Below are 21187 nucleotides of genomic sequence, written 5' to 3' on the forward strand. Positions count from 1 at the left end.
AGCAGCATGTTTTAAGCTTCCTGAATTCTTAAGATTTCATCTTCTGAGTAGAAGATGAGAGAGACAAGTTTAAAAATAAAAAACTGAGAAAAAGTCTGCATCCCAAATTGTTGTAGTTATTTTGTACTTTTCATGTATTTGCAAATATTTACATTTGTGCCATATCTACTACAAATTAAAAAGATTCTGACATCAGAACACTGGACACTAAAGGTTTTATAGCAGTATACCTGGTTTAGATTCCTTTCTGTAACAACAGGTACAGGAGCCTTTCAGGCCTGAAATGGCACTTTCAGTCTTTATTGTAAATTCAGTTTTTACTGCATTCCTATATATTCCTGAATAGCCTATAAAACATGTTATCAAAAAATGTAAAAGCTTCCCCTACCAAACCAAGCAAAAACCATAGTTGATTTTATTGCAGCTCAGCAATTCACTGGAATAAAATAGATAAATAGTATTGTACTTACTACTGCAGTCTTTGTGACAAATATAATAGATTCTAGGGCAATCACTGAATTATATAGTCCAGTTAATTATCATGGTGTATTGTGACTCATTTAAAAATAAACAACTCCCAAAATATTTCTCTTGACTCCAGTTAGTCTGGCCTAGTATATTGATACGCTGAGTCTGAGTTCAAATTTAACAAGTTGATACTGGAGTAGCATTTAGTAATGTCAGCTATCTGTACAGAGCAGTCATGAAATCAAATCAGTGCTTTGGTCAGAGACTCCAGAGTCTGAAGCAGTGAAAGGTCTATGCATTCTTTTCTTACGTGCCTAGCTACTAGCCTTCAGCAACCTCATATCAGATTTCCTGCTTTCTATAATCAACAGCTTGTTAAAGGCTAACTTTAAAAAAAAAATAATCAAAATCAAAACACCATTTCTGTGACAACTAGCATTAGATTATTTTTAATTACATTGAAAAATGTGAAATGATGATGACCCACATACCACTGCTGATCTTTACTGGAAACATTGAATAGGTTCTGCAGTAGACAGTGGAATTTCATTTATGCAAAGCAGGAGGAAGAGGTAGTCCGTGGTTGCAGCATTGAAGGTTGTACTGGACTTTGTATTTCTGTTTTTAATGTGTTTTCTGTGCATCTATCTCTTGCTTGGGGTAGAAATAAATGTGCAACTAAAGCACTTTGACATCACAGCTGTGAACTGGGAGGGTAGGAGTGAGTAAGGGAACAGTTCACGTGTAATCTTACGTATGTAAACTTTAAGAGGTACAGAGGAAGGCAGAAGCAGTGAATACAGTTCCACTTCTTGCAGACTGTAAACAAGCTTTTTTAAAAAAAAAAAGCTGTGTTAATCTCTTCCACAAGTATAATATTATGCTGACATCCCTGTTGGCATTATCCGTTCCTTCCCCATCAGTATCACTGCTGTTTAGATAATGTGAATATCATAAATGTACATGCAAATCTGTTTCAGGCACTGTATACCTTGAAAATAATTTCTTATACAATTAAGGGAATCATTGTGGTGTTGTCTGTTTGTTCACAAGTGATTTTACAAGTTTTACAAGTTTTGTCTCTAGTGAATGAAACATGCGTTTTGAAGCAAAAAACCTGAGGTGGTATAAAATAATCAAAACGTTTTTCTACTGTCAGGTTCGTGTGAAGAAAACCTTTAGTTGGAACTCTTGAGCTTTTTTCACCAGGTTCTGGAACTCTGCCTTTTGTATTTGTAAAAGGAGATGATATTTGAATCTTTCAGAACTAAATTTAAATTCTGGGCAAACAGTAATTTGAGGGGGCTGTATGTGAGGATGTCTCTCTTCACAAACTTATTTTCCAGCTGATCTGAACATGCTGAGGAGACCAGAACCTGTGCCTGGAAGATCTTGATTCCCTTGATAAATGCTGCACCACAAGTTAGCACTGAATAGTCCGAGGTTGTCTTCTGTCTTGCACCCTCTTTAAGTAGAGCTTCTGTCTTAGCAAAACTCCTTCACAGAAGATCATGGTCCAACCAGGGAGAAGTGCCAAGAGAAGGGGAAGACAACTGTGGCTTATCTCCAGCCATCTCCATCTTTGCATATTGAGAAAAGGTGTTGCACAGGTATCAGTGTCCCAAATCTGTGCAAGGAAGTGAGGTGAAAAAGGGGCAAGTGAAGCAAAAGATTATAGAGGCAATACAAGGCAAAGCACAAATTGACATCTCTTTATGCTACTGTGTTACAATAATCTCATCACCTAATAATTTTTGTGTTGTTCAGTATTGCATATCTTTAAGGATTATGTTACAAGACTGTCTATGGCACATTGCTGTGTCGTGGTATATCAGCTCAATCAAGGAAAACTGGGGTTGAAAGGAAGGTGGTGTGTTTCTGAGGAATCATGTCTAACTATGTTAGACTTAAATCACGTAAATAGTATTATGTTTTGTCTCAGACAAATTTTAGAAGTTGAAGTATACATCAAAGCATTAAAGGGAAGACGGTGGAAACTGTCTGTTAATCACAATAATTATTAACTAATTTATAATTAGTTGTAGGGGATCTCCTGCTTTTATCCTTTATATAACAATGATCTGTAGTATTTTGATAATTTGTACTGATTTTTTTTCTGGTTTCCATCTTGCTTAAATGCAACATTTTCTTACAGCTGCTTCTCTACCTTTCTTCATGTTTTTAGCTTTTGATTAGCAGTCTTCTTCAGGGGGAAAAAAAGATTACGGACAAAGGATGTGATAAACCTTACAGGCAAGACTAGCTGTGAATGGTTGCTCTGTGGAAGCATTAGCAAAGGAAGCAATCAATTAATATTATTTGGTATCAGCTCCATCCCTAAAATTTTTCTCTGTCAGTTTTGGCAAGTTGTATTTGGCAACAGTGACCCATATGTAACTTTCAGAATATGATTGTGCTATAAAGAACAGTGTCTGGGCTGTAGCAGAATACTTGAATAACCCTATATATCAAAGCTCTAGCTCTTTGTAGTCACCAGCAAACACTACATGTACATGTTAAGGAGGAGTTTTGTTTGTGTTTGCTCTGCAGAAATTGATTAACCTCATTCTGTTTATAGTCTGCAGCTGAACTGCATTTGGGTTGGTTTCTCATGCCAACAAAAGGGAAAGCTAAAACTGCAAAACCATGCAGAGCAGAGGTCTTGAAACAACTTATATAAATATTTAATTATCCAGCTTTCAGGTTGATCAATGCTCTTCTAATCTACCATGAGAGAGTGGGAAGCGTTGATGGTATGGCTTCTTTAATATAGCTGCAAGCTATAAGCGCTTCTGGCTCTTAAGGCTTAGTATACATTTAAGAATGTGTTGAAGTAAAACTTGTTCCCAAGGCAAGATAGACATTCTTCCCTTTACACCTAACTAGCCAAATAACTTGCAGGCTTTCAGATACAAGACCATGATCATTGCTATAAACTTTTTTTTTTGAATGGTACATACTTTTTGCTTTGTGTGAGAAATTAGATCAACACTTTGGGTTAAACAAAAACATTTCTTGGAAAACATTATGGTGATGTAAAAATCGTAGTCTTCATAAGCATTATAGCATAAGGCAGAAACCCTGAACAAAACTAATAGTACCTGCAGGTATTTTCCCAAGAATGGTCAAGAAGCTCAGCTATAAAATTGTTGAAATACTAACTATAATAAATAATCTTTTAATCTATTAGATTCCCTTGCTGAAGGAAGATAGTAAGTAGTATGCTGATATTTTAAAATGACCAAAAGGGGAGCTAAAGGCTACTGCAACAGGCAGGTCTGGAAGAAAGAGTACATGGAAAAGAATTAGTAGACATATGATATGTTCTGTGTTTACACAGAGGGAGACTGAGCACTGCTTTCATAAAAGGAAGTTTTGTCTTACAAATCAAACTAAGCAATGACATTTGAAGATGGTGAGCTGGTTAAGGCAGGACACTGAGCTTTTCAAAATATTTGACAAGAACCCGTAGCAGAAAGCCTGAAAAATACTCTCAAGACATAAGTGCAGAAAAAAGCTTTGTCATTGATGGCAAGTAATTAAAAGATAAGAAACAAAAATAAGAATTAAATTGTCACCTCTGAAGTTGCAGAAAATCTCATGGTAGTGAGTGGCTAGACAGTAGAATGGACAGTTTGAAAATCAGTGTTGATAAATGCCAAGTGCTGCACACAGAGGAAAAACAGCTAATGATGCATGTGTGGTAATGGTCTCCCATACAGGTCAGGAAATAGTTTATGTCATGGTGAGTGATTCATTGAAATGTCAGGTCAAATCTTGTTGACAGTTGAAGGGCAAATAGAAGGTTAAGATTTATTAGGAAAGGAATAAACTAACAAAATTATAAAACACCATTATGGAGTTGTACAAATCCACATGTGTGCATGGCATGCATGCATATTTCTGGTCATCCTTTTTCAGGAAGCATGTATAACAGAACTAGAAAAATACCAAGAAGGGTCACAAGATTGGGCTAAGTTTTATGTGCGGAGACACTAAGTAGACCAAGGGCTTTCCAGCTTTGGGGGAAAAAAAAAAAAAAAAGTCATATAAAGGGAGTTTTATAAAACTATAGTTCAGGGGAGGTGAATTTAAACAGAGAATGCACTCTTATAAAACAAATACGTTCTCTTGTGTGTTGCTGTGCTCAGTGTTGCAAGATGTTGTGCATACCAAAAGTAGAAATGGATTTTAAGAAGAGGTTAGATAAGTTGAAGAAAGATCCATCAAAGGGTATTACATTCTCAATAGGTATTTTTATGTCAGGATCAAAAAGTCCATGATAATTTATTCATTGGAAACTGGGGGATATACTAGAGGAAGTACTATTCTTAACTGCTGCTTTTATTATTTCCTTAAGCATCTGCTCTTGGCCATTACTAGGGAAAGGATGCAAGGCTACACAGAGTGTTGATCTGACTACTAGGCTCTTTGGTGCCTGCTCAGCCCTTGCAGCCACCTAAGATCAAATGGTAGAAATGCTCTTTCAAGTTCTCCCCTCACCCTGGGCCGAGAGTGTTCTTCTGTGTTCCAACATGTGTTTTCTCATCTTCCAGAAGTGGATGAATTTCACAGACTGAGCAAACAAGAAAACTGATTGGCCTTTTCAGATGAGTCATTTGCTTACGACTGACTTTCACCCTTTTCTGAAAGGGACTGCCCTGCATTTCTGTTAAGTGTCTCTGTTTCAAGTGAACTTTCTTCCTCACTCCCTGTGACAAACAGAACATGCCGATTTGGGAATGCAACCAGCAAAATGTTTGTAGCTCATTTCAGTGTTAGTTTATGGATCTATAATCATCTCTGTTTCAAGAGAGTACATCACACTATTTTCCATCATGGCAGTTCACAGTAAACTGAAAAGTCTACAGATAGATGCAATTATTATTTGGGACCTTGGGCCACTTTCAGCTGTATCAACTGTAACGTAAGCAAACAGAATTTAAGAAGGACATCAGCAGCAAGTTCCTGGTTGAAATTACATACAAATTTGAATTGGAGTCATTGAAGGTAGGGCATATTAAAATGCAAATGAGATGCTCCAGCTACTCAGTAAGAGGAATGCGGGAAGAAACGTACAGCTGGATTCTTTTAGACCTAGGTGATTTTTCTGGCAATCTGTGATTTTCCTGGTGTGAGGGAGAAGGTCTTGTTCAGTAACGTGAAAGCGCAAGGGCTTCTCAAAGAAAAAGGTTTCCACAGTTTATTAAGAGTTTCTACCTTAGCCAGTTGTTGCAGTAATCATTGTTACTAGTAAGTTCGATTTGGGACAAATATTTAGCCTATAAAGAATAAATCCAAAGTGGTTAACATCTGGCAAATTATAGGCCAATAAAATCGATGTCTAATGTGGGGAGTGTAGTATAACTCTAGTAAGAAGTGTTGCTGAGCTTATCTGAAATAAATTGTAATACCGCTTTTGTTGTAATTGTGAGGGGGTTATTTGTGTTGTAGTTGCCTTGTGTCAGAGGTTGAGGCATCCAAGGTCAGTTCATGCAGACTGGTTTTGGACAGATAGGACTTCAAAACTGAGCATAGCACAGGTAAGACAAACCAGTAAGTTCTACTGTAGCCAGGTCATCTGTTTACATTTAGGACTGGCAGCAGTAGGCTTAGGCTTGGAGCTGGGAGAGGTCAATAGGTAGGGTTTGGAGCTCCTGTTCAGATCAGCAGTGGCTGAGGACTAATGCGGTGTGCAGAAGAGCATGGAAAACTGCAGTGTGGCTGGCAGTGGCTAGCTGTGCGCTGGTGCAAAGGCACGGGGAATTCCTGAGTTAGTGTTGATGTTGAATTTGCATCAACAGTAGCTGAGAACAGTAGACTTAAGAATGCTTTTGAAAATTGCTGGACTAACTTTGCAGTAGGCTGAGGCCATTCAGCCTGCATCCAGCCTTGCTGTCGGTCCACATTCACAGAAATTTCTTAGAAGGGGTCAGTTACTTGTTCAGCCTGGGCCAACTATTCAAGATTATATTTAGGGATGGAAAAAGCAGCTTCCAGGGTCAACCTTATTTTGTGCATCTGTGTGGCACTATACTGGACCTAATGAACTTCCCAGGAGGAAGACCATGATGCAGAGATGCTCCAATTCTCTGTCTTCCTTTTGGAGGCAAATTGTTTGTTTCCTTCCGTTTCCTTCCGTTTCCTTCCGTTTCCTTCCGTTTCCTTCCGTTTCCTTCCGTTTCCTTCCGGTTTTTTTGTTCCCTTTTGCTCTGAATAATAAGTTGTTGACTGTGTTTTCAGTCCTTTGGCTGAGCGTATTGATTAGGCAGTGTGGTTAACATCTGTCATATCTGGTTTGTCTGTTGCTCATTTCAGGGGCCAAATTACATGTGCAATTTAACGTTTGATAGGGTTTTACATTTTTTTGAGTGTTTTAAGCTTTGTAGTGTTAATAGGTGAAGGCAAAAGTGCACCTGGAATTGTTACTACAAGGGGGTTTTTTTTTTCAAAATTTATTTGAAGTTTTAAGATTTGTCACAAAAGCTTCCACAAATAGATGCAAAAGTTTTATGTTTTTATACTACTGAGAAGTTAACTGACTTTATGTAAGGAATGGATTGTCAAAATAGTACCTAATTAAATTTGGTACTCTTCTCTGAATTTTTTTTGGTTTTTTGAGTGTTGGCTGGTTTAACACAGGAGGCCAAATCTGGATTGACTCTTGACTTTTCATATAATGTAATATTTCTGCTTTTTATATGGTAGCTTATTTGGCACATCCGTCCATAAAACAAAAGGAAGTCAAATTCCTGATGAATAAAATATGCGAGTTACTAAATTTTGACTTGTTCTCTGTTTATGTTGTGCTTAAGTATGCTTTCATTATATTAGATGACTTCTTGTCTTCTTGTGACCTATGTGAAAATGAGTTTTTGTATGCAAAATAAAAAAAGCTATCTTATATTGCTTTGTTAATTAACTTCTAAGCACAAGTTCTCAAACTAGCAAACACTGAGGTGAGTAATATATGAATGTTGTTATAAAATTACTGTAGACTATGAACTTCTAAGGAAGCTATCTATAAGATTCTGGTTCTATATAAAAAGTGTAAGCTGTAAATGGAGAAGCTGATGACACTTTTGCTCTGGTCTTTTTAGAGAAGCAGTTCTTCGGAAGCGAGGGAGAATTAGTGAAAATAACTTCAGTGTCATTTTTAAATGCTGTCTGTTAAACAGATGGTAAAACTGCTGAGGCATGTTATGCTGACATTTGCTGTTGAAGCAGCCAGCAGGGCTGAAGGTCCTGCAGAAACATATGTTGCATAATAACCATTGATCTAACAGTATGTATCTTCTCTATTTTGAAAATGCTGGTAGGTTCTTATATATCAGTATCATAGGTAGTTGATCATAAATGCCAACTAAAAAGAAATGCCTACCTGTCATCAAAAAAATATCTTCTCACCATCTACCTCTACCCCTTAAAAATACATGCAACAAAGTATTTATTGCTTTGCAAGATAGAGAAAACATTACTTTTAGAATCTATGCATTTGGTAAGATCTTAACATAATTGATTTTTTTTTTAAACTGTTATTTTTGTGTCATGAATAGCATATGCTGGCAGTATTTTGTGGAAGAAAAAAAGCTCACTTCTCTCGATTCAGAGTTCTAGAGAACCAGATAATATGCTCAGCGCAGCATGAAAAAAAAATACTTAGTTGCTAGTGTAGCTCAGGAGAGTTGGGGTTTTTTTTTTTCATTCTCATCAAGCTTGTAACTAATGTTGATGTTTAAGCAAGAAGAATGTTGGTTTTATAAGGGATCTATTGAGCTCTTGTTTTCTTAAGCAGCGATAGTCAGGATCACTGTTTGTTTTTTCAGTTTCAATTGATACTTTATATGCCTTCCAGTAGAAGCTGTATGCTTTCTCATTTTGCCATACAGTTGTAGATTTCTGTGTGAAGACCAACTTATGCACAACTAGCTGTCTGTTTAGTTAGAAAAAGACTGGGAATATACTTAAGTTCTAATTCATGCACTAACACCAAGAAAAATTAGTCACAGAAGTTGGTAGAGTAAAGACCTGTTATTTCAACACCCCAGTCTTCTACAAGAGCTGTTTCAAAAGGCACTGTGAATTAAGAAAGCAATTAAGAAAGGCATTAAATTCAGTTAACTGTCTTCAAACGTGGTAAATTATGGGTAATGTTCTCAGTACTGCTTTTAAGTGTGTGACTCAGATAAGCATGTCTGTTTAAAATCTCCTTCTATCCAGTTTCTGATGGAAATTGCAGAAAAAAAAAATCTCAAATCTTAACTGTTAAGGCTTATTAAGTAAGTATTCATAAAATAGATGCAAATGAGTTTTGGACTGGTTTACTTTCTTTCGGTGCTTTTTCTCTTTGAGCACTCACTTTGGCATTTCACTAGAGTTCTTTAAATGTATTGTATACAGCAGCTGTCTGTCCTCACATGTTTTTAATAACTTTCTATAGACTAAACCAATGAATCAGTAAAATAAAAGGCCTCTTTGTTAGTGTATTATAGCATTAATTGAGGTTTATGCACTTCTGGTTTGGCAAGCAGAAAGTTTGAGTTCTCTGGCTGTTAAGAAATTAGAAGTTGAGAAGAACAACTGACCCACTTGTCTGTCTTGGAAAAAACTGGGATGTCTGCTCTCATGAAACAGAGATCCAAACAGTTTCAACTCCATTGGCATTTAATTGTTAATGTGTTTGATGTCTGTTTCAAAGCTTCTTTGGCACTTCGTTGAAGGCAGTTAGTCAGCTTGTCATAGTGAGGCACATTGCTAAAGAGCATTCCTGCTATCTGATCTATGTATTAGTTGTTTGGAGGTCAACAAAAAATCTCCACTGGAGGATTTTACTCTCTGGCTGGAGGAGAAAGTAATGTTAAAGGTTGGTTATTGAGGCTAGCTGTGCTAAAAATAGCAGGAGAGACAGCAGAATAATAAAGTGAATAACAGGAGACTGTACTAAAATAATGCTGGTAACAAACACAGTGTTCTGAGGTTTTCTAAAATACAACAGACTTTTGTCCCACATTCCAGTAATTTATTTGAAAGGCATGTTCCACTTGAGGATTGCCAAGAACTTTACAAATCCTAAGCCTTTTAACATGTCTAAGGTATGTGCCGTGCCATTTTAAAAAGAACCTTATAGGCAAAAATGATAACTATATTTTTCCAGAAGCTTGTGGTCTATAATAGTACAGAAAGTTTTCCTTCAGTAGTTCAGGGAAGCTTCAGACTCTCCAGGTTTGAAAACCTGTTGAGGCTTTCTATCTCAAATGAGTTTGTGAACTAAAAGAGTGGGTAGGTTTTTTTTTATTTCCATCCCCAGTCGTCGTCGTCCCCCCTTAAAATCTGAATATAAGACGTACACACTACAAATTAGAGTTACGCATCTCTAGGTTTCTAGCATGTTATCATCTATGACAAGCTCTGCAGTCTACTTGTGCTTTTTGGAGGTGTAAAAATTAGAGCTTATACAAATGTGTAGCACTGGTTCTCCATATACATGTATTATTTAAAAATTAAATGGACAAACTTAGGACAACAGAGCTAAAGAAAAAGAATACCAGAATTATTAAGGGAGAAGGAACTGCTTCAAGAAATACCTATGGCCTTTAATGTCAGAGCTGTTTGAGTGGAGAATGCCATCAATGGGACAAAAAAATGAGTAGAACTGGACTGCTAGAAGAAAAGTGAAACACACAGCTTTGCCCAGAGGTGAAGGGAATAGATGTCGGTGAGATGCAGAGCCTCATAGTGGAAGGTTTTATGGAAGAAGGCCATCAAAATCCTTGGGTGATGAGCTTGAATAAAAGCTTGTGGTACACCAACAGATTTAGGAAAGAATAGGCATCAAATCTTTTGTTAGCTGGAAAAATCAGGAAGACTAGAAATCCAGAGGCTGCACAGGCTACACTGTTGAAGACTTTCACAGTTCCTTACTCTGTCTCTGTGAAAAAGCGTAGCCTTGTTATAGTGTAGTTTTTTGAAAAATGCTATCAGTTTATAAACACCTTTTAAAATATTCATGCCCTCTTGATTTTAGCACACAGGCAGTGATATGTCTTCATGTTAAATGACCCATATAATAAATTTTCTTGCTTTTGTGGAGGTTCGCGAAGGCTTTAAAATCACAAATGAACTTGAAACAACTCCGCCTATGCTCCAGTAATCTAGTAAGAAGTCAAGTTAAGTACATTGACTGTTGGCAGTGATTATTGGCAAATACTGAAATTATCTAAATTACTAAAATCTTAATTTCTTTGGCAGGCAAAAATCAGTGATCAAAAGTAAACTGTACAATGATGCCCTGTATTGTCAGTCCCTACCCTGGTACTACAGTGTAGGCTGGAGGGAATCGGGCTGCAGAGTTCTGGCATTCATAGGCTAGTCGTAGTCAGACAGTCCATCCAAGTCAGGGCAGAATCTTCAGATTTTAGTTGTTAAATCTAAACTCCCCAATGTGCGTAGGCAAATGGTATTTTTTCATAGATACAACAAATTTTAGCACATTTTCAGGTGTCAACAGGAATGTTGGGCAGAGGGTAGGGGAAATGCCAAACTTGAAGCTCCTGCTGCCAGACTTGGGAATGCTGGAATCACTGGAACTTCCAAAGCACTTATCACAGATGAAACTTATTTTTACTTATTTTGTCTTATTTTTGACAGTAGCTGTATTATTTTGAAAAGAAAAAAAAGTTCGTATGTATGTCTGTTTTAAACAGCTGCCTAGGCTTTTAGAAATTGTCAGGCATTCCTAGGAGGAAAGTCTTTAGTTCTGTGTTAATCTGTGATAAATGTTTAGTTGTCTAACCATATACCAAGACAATTATTTTACTGAAACAGCTAAGGGGAAAGAATGCCTTTACTCTTTGCCCTTTAGGACGATGTTTCTACTGGAGATGCTGACCATCTTAGTCCTGATGCTGAACAACTCTCTCCTGGTTGTATTACCATTAGTCTATATGATTTAAAAAACAATCTAAATCACCACCCCCAGCTCCCTCATACCTCATTTATTTTGAGGAAGGCAGAACTGTCCAAGGCTCTGAGTGTTGGGTCAATCAGAACTCTTTCTGTACAGAACAAGTTTTGTTGTCTATAATTTAAGAGTGTCTTCAAATTCTTAGAAAGCATTACTATGCTATCAGGGTTTGGAACAATGTTTTTTTAAACACTTTGCAACTTTAAACTTTCTGTGTTTTTTGTTTGTTTTTATTTTCTGTAGACTCGAGATGATTTTCTTGGGCAAGTGGATATTCCTCTTTATCAGTTACCGGTTTGTATTTTTTGTTTGTTTTTGTTTTAAGACTGCGAAAGGGAAAAATGATTCTGTATGCAACTGTATTAGTCATCTAAGGAAGATAACTGTACTGATAATATAGGTGATTAAATTCTCCTGCTCTGTGGGGTTTTTGTTTGGTTTTCTTTTGTGGATTTGATCTTTATCAAAAGATGTAGGTTACCTGGTGTTTACATATTGGTTTCTGCTGCTACGAGAGTTAGGAGTACTTTTAGCTTTTTCAAGAATAAAAATGCAAGGTTTGAAACAGTCTTAAAGACAAGAAGAGATTGTAATTATTGCCATATTTCTTAAAATATTTTCTTTAAACTCTACAAATTTACTTTTAATATTCCTTATTCCCATAAACAGATACAGAAGAGGGTAAGTGGGAAATAGAGCTAGTGTTGCTGTGTACATTATTTTTTGTTTGTTTGTTTCTGTATTCCTTTTGCAAAGCACATTGTTAGTTTTAAAGAAATATCACCAAGAACATTGAAATAAGTAAGCCTTTTCAATTTCTTCTGAGGTCTCAAAATATTAGCAATTACTAACAGATTTATCAGCAAAGACAGGATAACAACTGCGGCAAAACCTTTCCAAGAGCAGTTGTTCTTTCATTCCAGTAAGAACTGGGTCGGGAGTAGTTACAGATATGTCCTGTTTCCCACTGTAACTGGGATGGGAGATCACATTAACTCCTCTCCCTCAGTTAGGTGGCTGGGAAAGACTAGCTGTAGTGTCCCTCTGGAGAAGACTGTCTGTGTTCTCACTTCCCACTAATAAGCTGGACAGCAATATCTGGAGTCTTTTAGGAGATGTTGGTGCATTTCCTTTCTCTCTTTCTTTTTCATGAACTAATTTATAGAGCCTCACTTGAGTATTTCCATGGCTATTTTCTTACCTTCCTCAAACGTCGACTTTTCCCTGTCTCCTCGTTGTTTCCGTCTTCCTGTTTCCTTGTTCTTAATGACTTGGTCTTGCCATCTAAATCCATTGTAATTTATTGGCCCAAATATAGGTGGATTTTTTGAAAGTCTTTTATTTACTTAAGTAAATATATCTTGGATAAATAAAATCAGTTTATAAATCCTTTATTACATGCAATTTTAGTTTTGCTTGATACTATGCAAATGCAGGCTGTTCATAACTAAAAAGAGCTGGTAATCAGGGACATGTAAAAAGGGCAAATCATCTGCAAGGTAAATTAGTAAAGATAGTGGGCAAGTAAGTTAGTAAGATAGTTGGCAGATATGATTTTGCTCTTTCCAAAACCAAAATGTATTAATCCAAGTGTAATCTAGCATTGAATCTAAGGTAACTGTTGTTTATGAAAAGTCAGAAAAATAATTATAAAACTTAGATTAAGAAGATAATTTTTTTCTTCTTCTCTCCCCTGTGATTTATTTCCACAGTGTCTTAGCGTGTGTGTTGGTAGAAGTAATGTAATGCTGGAGGGTGAGGGGGGGAAACCCCCAAACCCCACAAAACCAAAAGCCAAGCTTAATTCCGTTTTAATTTCAAAGAAGCATTTACCTTAGTTGCAAGACAATTAATTTTATAAGTATAGAACCTGGTCTTGCAGATAACACCAGTGTAATACATATATCGTTATGGGATTGAAGATCTGCATTTTAATTCAGTGAAGGTGGAACACTTCAACTTGAATGTAGTATTTCTAAATTGTAATAAGAGCTTACACTGAAATGTCTGAAATACAAGAGAGCATTTTTCTTTCTGAGATTCAGTGTAATAGTTACCACATTCAGTAAAATTTAGTCAGCTGAATCTTAGGACTTTCTCATAACAAAGTTCAACAGTTGCAAATAAAATTCTAAATTCTCTAACTTAATAATGTCTAACCTTTAGATCCTGGATTTTTGTTTCTTTCCAATCAAACATTGACATATATTAGATATTTTTCAAAATACTATTATGGAACTAGTTCAGTCTTTGAGGATTGCATCATGTACCATTGTTCTTAATTAAAAGGCCTACAAATATAGCAATTGCAAGTTTTTTCTCATATTATACAGTACTTATTGAAAGAGTTAAAATGCATTAATTAACGACAGCCTTGAGTTACTCCACAGAATTTGCAAACAGCTGAAAAAGGGGGTGGGGAAGACTTAGAGATTTACAAATGTTTCTAAACATACGGTATTGTCAAAATCAAATTTTTTAAGAATTGCAGAACTTCAGATGGATTATAAATATTTATGTTAACCAGAAAAAGAAATATCTTTGTTTTCTTTAATGATCCCTCATAAATATTTCTTTACCTGTACCTGGGAGGTATATTTATAAAATTATGTCTCTTTATGTCTGTGCTTATTTCTGTTGAGCAACTTCACTTTCGTGAGTCAGAACAGAGGTGTTCTCAGAATGGATTCTTCTGTGATAATTTTTCTTATCTCCCAAGTCCTAAAGCTAGAAACGGCTTTTTATGTATGTTCTGTGTAAAAAATAGTTGAAAAATACTGAGGAAAAAAACCCCAGAGGTATGGTAGATCTTTTAAATGTGAAAAGTGAGAATCTGTTTCTTGATTTCAGGCTAAACAGGTTTTTGTCTGTGCTTTAGAAACTGTAATATAGGTATACACTGAAAGGTTGGTTTTTTTCCTTGAACTGGGGAATTAGTCTTACTGGTAAGATTAAATCTGGTTTTGCTATTAATTGTACCTAAACCTATAATTTAAATTCTAAAATGTTATGTGGCCTTTAAAGAAACTCATTGTAAATTTCTGATAATTTTGTTTAGCTTCAAGTGTTTGATACAGTTTTTTTTCTTGAAAAAACTTGTCTTATTCCAGACAGAAAATCCAAGTATGGAGAGACCATATACCTTCAAGGATTTTGTTCTTCATCCAAGAAGGTTAGTAAATGCCACATAAAAATTCTAACTTTCATATCTAAACAACACTGTTATGTACTTACTTGTACATATCTAAATATTGTCTAAATTTTTATGTTTTCATCAAAGAAATTTGAGCATCAATGGAGTAAGGTATTTGTAGTTCTACTAAAAAGTCAGCATTTGTTTAGAAACTTACAGATTGTTTGGTAAGAATAAACCATTTTTCTTTAGGCCATGATATAATTCACATTGTAACTTCATCTGAACAATTTACTGTTTTGCTGAACAGTGAAATCAGTGACCAATGTTATGCCATAACTCATTTATCCCTTTTCAAGTTGAAATTGTTTCTTGCTTTACTGTTTCAAGTAAGCAGTTTCATGTGACCTTGATTACAAACATAACAAAACTTAAACTGAAAAGCTGCTTAACTTTTAGGAAGGCCTGTGTTAAAAAAAAAACAACAAAGAACAAAGGAGTTTTTAAATGATAGGTAACACTTTGACACTGACATTAGTGTCATGCATTTCATGACTGTTTTTAAAATGTAGATTCTTAACCTAAATCTGAGCAGGTTTTAGCAACTTTTATTAGAAATAAAATACATAAAATGCATGTCAATGTTTTTCAGATAATAGCTTCCAGTTTAGAAATAACATCAAAAAATGTGGATTTGTAGATCTTTCTTAGCCATGTCGGTAGCAGAAGTATTTTTGAAGTATTTTACATTTATTGATTTTTAGGAGATCAATGGTTTTTAACAGGGTTAGTGACTGTCAAGTTTCATTTTGATCTCCTGTTTTTCTGAATGTAACATTTCCTATCCTATAAATGAATGAAGATTAATATTTATTGTCTCTACATAAGTTAACTTAAATTGTTGCTTGTTAATCTGACCTCTTCTTGTAGTGGCTACCACATGAATTTGGCAATACTTTGTAGTAAGAGATACTGTCACAGTTTCAGGCACTTTTCTGCCTTGAAATCTTGTAACTTTTAGATGCTTTAGTATTGTTTATGCATGTTCTCCAATTTTGCTCATATTTGCATTTACTTAGACAGAAATATTAATAATAAGATTACTACCTTCCCAATACCTCAAGCTGAGTAAGAATTATTAACATGTTAATAATCTGAAATGAATTACTTTAACTATTTTATTGTAAAGTAAGATAGTAGGTTACCTCCTCTTTCAAAGGGATGTGGGCTTTTCTGAAACCAAAATGTGATCTGAATGAACATATTTATAATCCAACATGAAATGTTTTTCTGGATATCAGAAAATCTAAATAATTTTTTCTGCATGAAAAAAAAAAGGCAAAGCATTAGACTTTAGTGATGTGTTGGGGTTTTTTATCTTTTAATAAGATGATGTGCAGGTATTCAGTTGACTCACTAGTGATATTTTCAGGACTTTTATTTTCTTTTGTTTTATACTAATAGTCAAACAGATGAGATAATTTGGCAGATTTCTTTACCAAGTGAAAATGTTAAATAAAATCAAAATGGGAACATCCTATTTTCAGGCTTCTAATGATGCATTAAGCTAAATACAGAGGGGCGGATGCTGAAGTACATGAGCTTGCTGTAACTTAAAGTTTTAGGAAAAGTAGTCCTGTAGGTTGAAACAATGCTTGATAGATTGTCTGCACACAGTCAAATTATTATAATTATATGAATTAAATTGTCATTATTCTTATTTTCTTGTTAGTTATTGTTATGCATTGGATACTAGGGAAGTTTTCAGCAGAGTGAATTGGAAAGAAAGGTTTCCAGTTATGGTACATAATATCAAGGTGTATTCAGTAATCTAAAAACTCAATACAATTGTAGAGCTTCATCAATTTAAACTATAAAAAGCCAAGTTTGTGTTAAGAAACTTAAGAATAATCCTCTAGCTGTGCTTTTTCAGCTATTTTATTTCCAGGTAACAATTTCACAAGCGCACGGTAAGAACATTTTATTTTCTCTTCTGCAGCCATAAATCAAGAGTTAAAGGCCACCTTAGATTAAAAATGACTTATTTACCTAAAAGCAATGGGTCTGAAGAAGAAACCACAGAACAGGCTGAAGAATTAGAGGTACAAAAAGATGTATTTATTGCTGAAAAACCTAGCAATGTCTTCAGCTATTAAGGGTATTTACAGTAGAAATGAATGTTAGGAATCACTAAGCCATACAGTGTTTTAGAAACAAACCAGTTAAAAGCAATTATTTGTCTCTTGTATAAGTTGTAAGTCTGCATAAAAATTGTGGAGCAGTTTTTCAAACTAAAGGTGTGGCTTTGTCAGTATGTCTAAAAGAGAAAACATATATTAGACTTCTGGTTTTGTTCTGGTACTGACTTGCCATATGTCTGTTTAACTTGTCTTGTTTTAGAATTAATGGAAGTATTGTTGCCCAGTATTTTTACTGCAGTTTAACATTGTGTGACCCCAGCCAGCCAGACAGTGACATCTTGCTGGTTTTAGAATTTCAACTCTCTCCAATTTATAGGGATATTTCGATCTTAACTACTTTACATTTGTAATCTTTGTAAGAACATTCAATTTAGATCAATGGATTTCTTTTCAAGACTTAACTCTAATCACCATTACTACCTTTGCTGTGATTAAACTTTCTGTTACAAAATGGTATGCTCATCTGACTAGTACATTTGGAGCATATGTATGAAATGAAATTTATTTACTTCTTTTAATCTATTCTGTGAATGCTGTTTACTTTCCTGGAATAAACAACTTTTGATGCTAATATGTTTAAGGAACTTGAATTAAAAGTAAGATCTCTGCATGCATAATTTGTCCTATCATTTAATGAGAAATATACACAATAAAACCAAGAGCCAATCTTACTGGCTTAAGATGTAGTAGGACCGTACCTTAAAAGGGAGGGTGGTTTAATAAATTGAGATACTTTTTCAGCTTTGGTAATATTAAAGGTGGTTAACATTATACCTTTTAGCCTGGGTGGATTATATTGGACCAACCAGATGATGCCAGCCAGCCACAACAGCAGCAGCAGGAATCTCCTCCGCTGCCTTCAGGCTGGGAAGAAAGGCAAGACATCCTTGGCAGGACCTACTATGTCAATCATGAGTTCAGAAGAACACAGTGGAAAAGACCAACTGCTCAGTATGTCTTTTGGCCTGAAAATTCAAGTCTTACATTAACTAGTGTAACTAGTTAACTCTAGCTATGTTGAAAGCAAGGAGAGCTAGAAAGTCAACAGCTTGAGAATTAGTAGAGAGCTTTCCATAGCTTAACCTTCAACCCCCTGGGTAATGGTCACTGGCTAGTGATCATTTTAACTGCACAGTACTCTTCTTGTTCTCTGGAAGTATGCATTCAAATAGAAACTGGTTGCAATTGTAAGAGATAATAACTGTAGTAATGGAAAGGAAATTATTTTCCAGCTCTAAGCCTGGTGCCTCCTTCCCAGCAGGGACTGCATTAATTTGTTTACCTTGGTTTTTTCAGATCCCATCCCTGCCCCCCCCCCCTTAGCATGTGAATTACAAAAATAATACCTGGAGTGCTATCTGGTTCTTCAGTTTAACTTACACTTCACGCTGACATGAATGCTTATTCTTTTTAAACAGTTTACATTAACTTTTATAGCTCATGACTGTTTCTTTTTCTTTTGCCAAAATGACTATAATGTATGTTTTTGCTGTTAGCCTAGCTTACTGTTGAAAGATAAAATATGGCTCCTGTATGCTGACTTCCCATCCCCAATAGGGACAATGTAGCTGCTGCAGATATTGGTAGCATGCAGTTGGAGGCCCAGCATGTGTTCACTCATCGGCGACAGATATCAGAGGATACAGAAAATCTAGACAACAGAGATTCCCCTGAGGTAAAAAAAAATCTCTAAATGTTTCTGAAATGCAAGTAACTTTTTAATTGAGTAAAAAAGCTTGTCTTAACTGTTTGTAACTTGGAATTACTTTTTAAAGTGCTTTTTCTTTATTTTCTTTTTAAAGAGCTGGGAAATTATAACTGAAGATGAGGCAACAATGTATAGTAATCAGAATCTGCAAATACCTCTCTCACAGAGTAATTGTGATATACAGACTCATCTTGCAGAAGAATTGAATACCAGACTTACTACCTCTGGAAGTTCAGCTACTGGCCAGTCAGCAGCCTATACTGTAAATTATTTTTCTTATTTTTCTAATGTACAGAAATACCTATAATATTTGGGACAAAATGTTACTACTGATAGAATTAGATCCAGAAATACTTCATATTAACAATTATATTTTTAACTTCATCTTGAATGCAGTGAATTTAAGAGTAATCTTTTTACTATAGAACCCCATCTAAGCAAACATTTTATTCTTCCCCACTTTGCTAATATTAATTTCTGCCTTAGATTAAAGCAGACTTGCGTGAATTATTTTTCATTCTGTAAATACCTCTTATTCTAGTGTCATACTGAGTGCTGCAGAAAACTACAGATGAAGGAAGCTGTCTATATCCTGAAAGCTTGTTTCTAAGGGACTTGTGCTTATATTGGTTACTTTTTCCACTATGACAAGCTTTAAGATAACTCATTTTTCATTGTGAATATTGGGATAAGGTTTTATGATTGGGCTGAGTAAACCTGGTTACTCCATAGCAGTCAAAAAGGGACCTCACTCATACAGTTCCACAGCCCTTGAGCCAGTTGTGAAACTTGTGTGACCTCTCAGTGAGTCTGTTCAGCTTTCTAACCCAGCAGAAAACTATTCTCTTGTTCCCCCAACTCTGTTTTTTTGCGGTTTCAGCAAGCTGAAATGGCATGCTAGGTTGTCTGACAAATACTACAGTGACAAAGGGAAGCAGCAGGAGTACATAGGCAGGAGTGAGACTTGTCTTTTTGGTGGTAGCAAGCAATCAAATAAGCTCCACAAACAGCCTTGTAACCTGATATGTGGCTTGAGAAATCCACTGTCCATTGAGGAAAGCCTATAGAGATGACCCAGATCATCTAGTCTGTAAGATTTTGGTATTTAAATAAAATCATTAGCTTTTGTGATGCTGAGAAAGTCAATTCCAAATTTACATTTGGAATGGTAATGTTTTTCTAAGTTTGTGCAAAAGCATCACTAGTGTCGCTGGAAACAGTGAAGTGAGAGTAACAAAACTCTATTAGATCTCTGCTATTGAGAATCCTATGGATAGCAAGAAAACTGTTATTTCGACTTGCTTGGGTGGCCTAAGCAAAGGTAGAGGCAGATGTTGTTCAAATTATTTGCAAGAGCCAGCTAGAATGACAGTCTTGTCTCCCTTCACCTCCATCACTCCCCCAAAAAATAAATTAAAAAATTTAATCATGCCTTTTCTTGGAAGTGTTTTAAAAGGGTATGTAGATAGGGGAAAAATCCTTCAAATAATTGGGGAAATTCTGGAGCAAGATGAAGTACAAATGAGATCTAAATATGGCTCTAGGCAGAATGGCTGATGCTTATGCAAAGTCCAGGGATTGAATTACTCTTCCCAAACTGGATGTCTCAGACTCTCATATCTTGTCGTTATTAACTTAATCTACTCTCTGAAAAGTTGTGTTAGCTCTGATATATCACAGGCTTTTGTCTACTGACAAGATAATGCAGTAAGTTCTATACTGTAAATTCAATTATAATGTAACTGGTTGCAATTAATATTTTACGTGCCAAAGCATTTGTTGTTAGGGTTTTCAGAACTTTCACAAGCCTCTGTATTATTCTGTTTTAAGGCTGTAATAGACACTGTGAACTTAATGTTTCTGGCAGTGTTAAAACAGGAGTTTCAAAAATGTTATATTAAATTGACGTTTCAAAAAAAATAATACATTTTGTTCAAGGTAAAAACTGTAATGTTTTATAGTGTGATAACTTTTGTTGACTGTTTGCTGCCATCCTTAAAGCTGTAATAATAATTAATGTGTCATTCTTCTCCACTACTTCAAGAACCATTCCAGCAGAAGGGGTAGTCTGCAAACATACAGAGTTGAAGAGCAGCCTGCACATCCGGTGGTACGTCATTTTCCAAAAAACACAGGCTTGTGTAGCAGAGAAGCTGAAGGATTTTCTTCATGTAAAATTTTTTTGGTTTTTGTTTTGTTTTTTTTTTTTTTTTAAACTACGTATTACGTGCTGACATTCTAAATTAGATTTGGCCTTCTGCTGCTGTCAGCTGTCCTGACAAAATTGCGATTATGAGTCTAGCAATATTGGAGTTCAGTTGTAAAGCTTTCATGTTCTAGCTCTGTGGTTTTTGTTTACTGTTAGCTTAATGCATGGCTAGAGCTTGCAGAAAGAAGTAGTCTTCCCATGAAGATATGAGTTTTGTTTTTCAAATTGTTTGCTTTGTAATGAAAAGCTGTACCACCATCTGTACATTATGTTTTCATGATGACACTGGAAGCTGTGAGCTCATAGCTGGAAGTACTAGGCTGGATCAGCCATGTCTAAACCAGCTATATAAATGAATCCTTTTAGATGAGGAACTTGAATTAAAAAAAAAATAAAAAAAATCTGTCACTTCACACTCTTCAGCAAGGACTTAAAACCTGCTTTTCTGTTTTATCCAGTTTGTGAAAATCATGAACCTTCTGCATTATAGTTTTGTTTTGTTGTT

General features: G+C 35.5%; 2 protein-coding genes across 4 annotated transcripts in view; both read left to right on the forward strand.

The window, feature by feature from the left end:
* PYGO1 (pygopus family PHD finger 1) overlaps positions 1-21187 on the forward strand; it is a 192916-nt gene that overhangs the window by 25128 nt on the left and 146601 nt on the right. The gene's annotated exons all lie outside the window — the stretch shown is intronic.
* NEDD4 (NEDD4 E3 ubiquitin protein ligase) overlaps positions 1-21187 on the forward strand; it is a 63559-nt gene that overhangs the window by 25106 nt on the left and 17266 nt on the right. For all 3 annotated transcript variants that reach the window (XM_049812799.1, XM_049812800.1, XM_049812801.1), the window contains 7 exons: positions 11675-11725; positions 14542-14603; positions 16564-16666; positions 17547-17716; positions 18323-18440; positions 18568-18735; positions 20518-20583. In XM_049812799.1, coding sequence (XP_049668756.1) covers positions 11675-11725; positions 14542-14603; positions 16564-16666; positions 17547-17716; positions 18323-18440; positions 18568-18735; positions 20518-20583 — 738 coding nt within the window. The remainder of the gene's footprint in view (positions 1-11674; positions 11726-14541; positions 14604-16563; positions 16667-17546; positions 17717-18322; positions 18441-18567; positions 18736-20517; positions 20584-21187) is intronic.

Source organism: Accipiter gentilis, chromosome 10 (assembly GCF_929443795.1).
Source record: "Accipiter gentilis chromosome 10, bAccGen1.1, whole genome shotgun sequence".
NCBI classification, from domain to species: Eukaryota; Metazoa; Chordata; class Aves; order Accipitriformes; family Accipitridae; genus Astur; species Astur gentilis.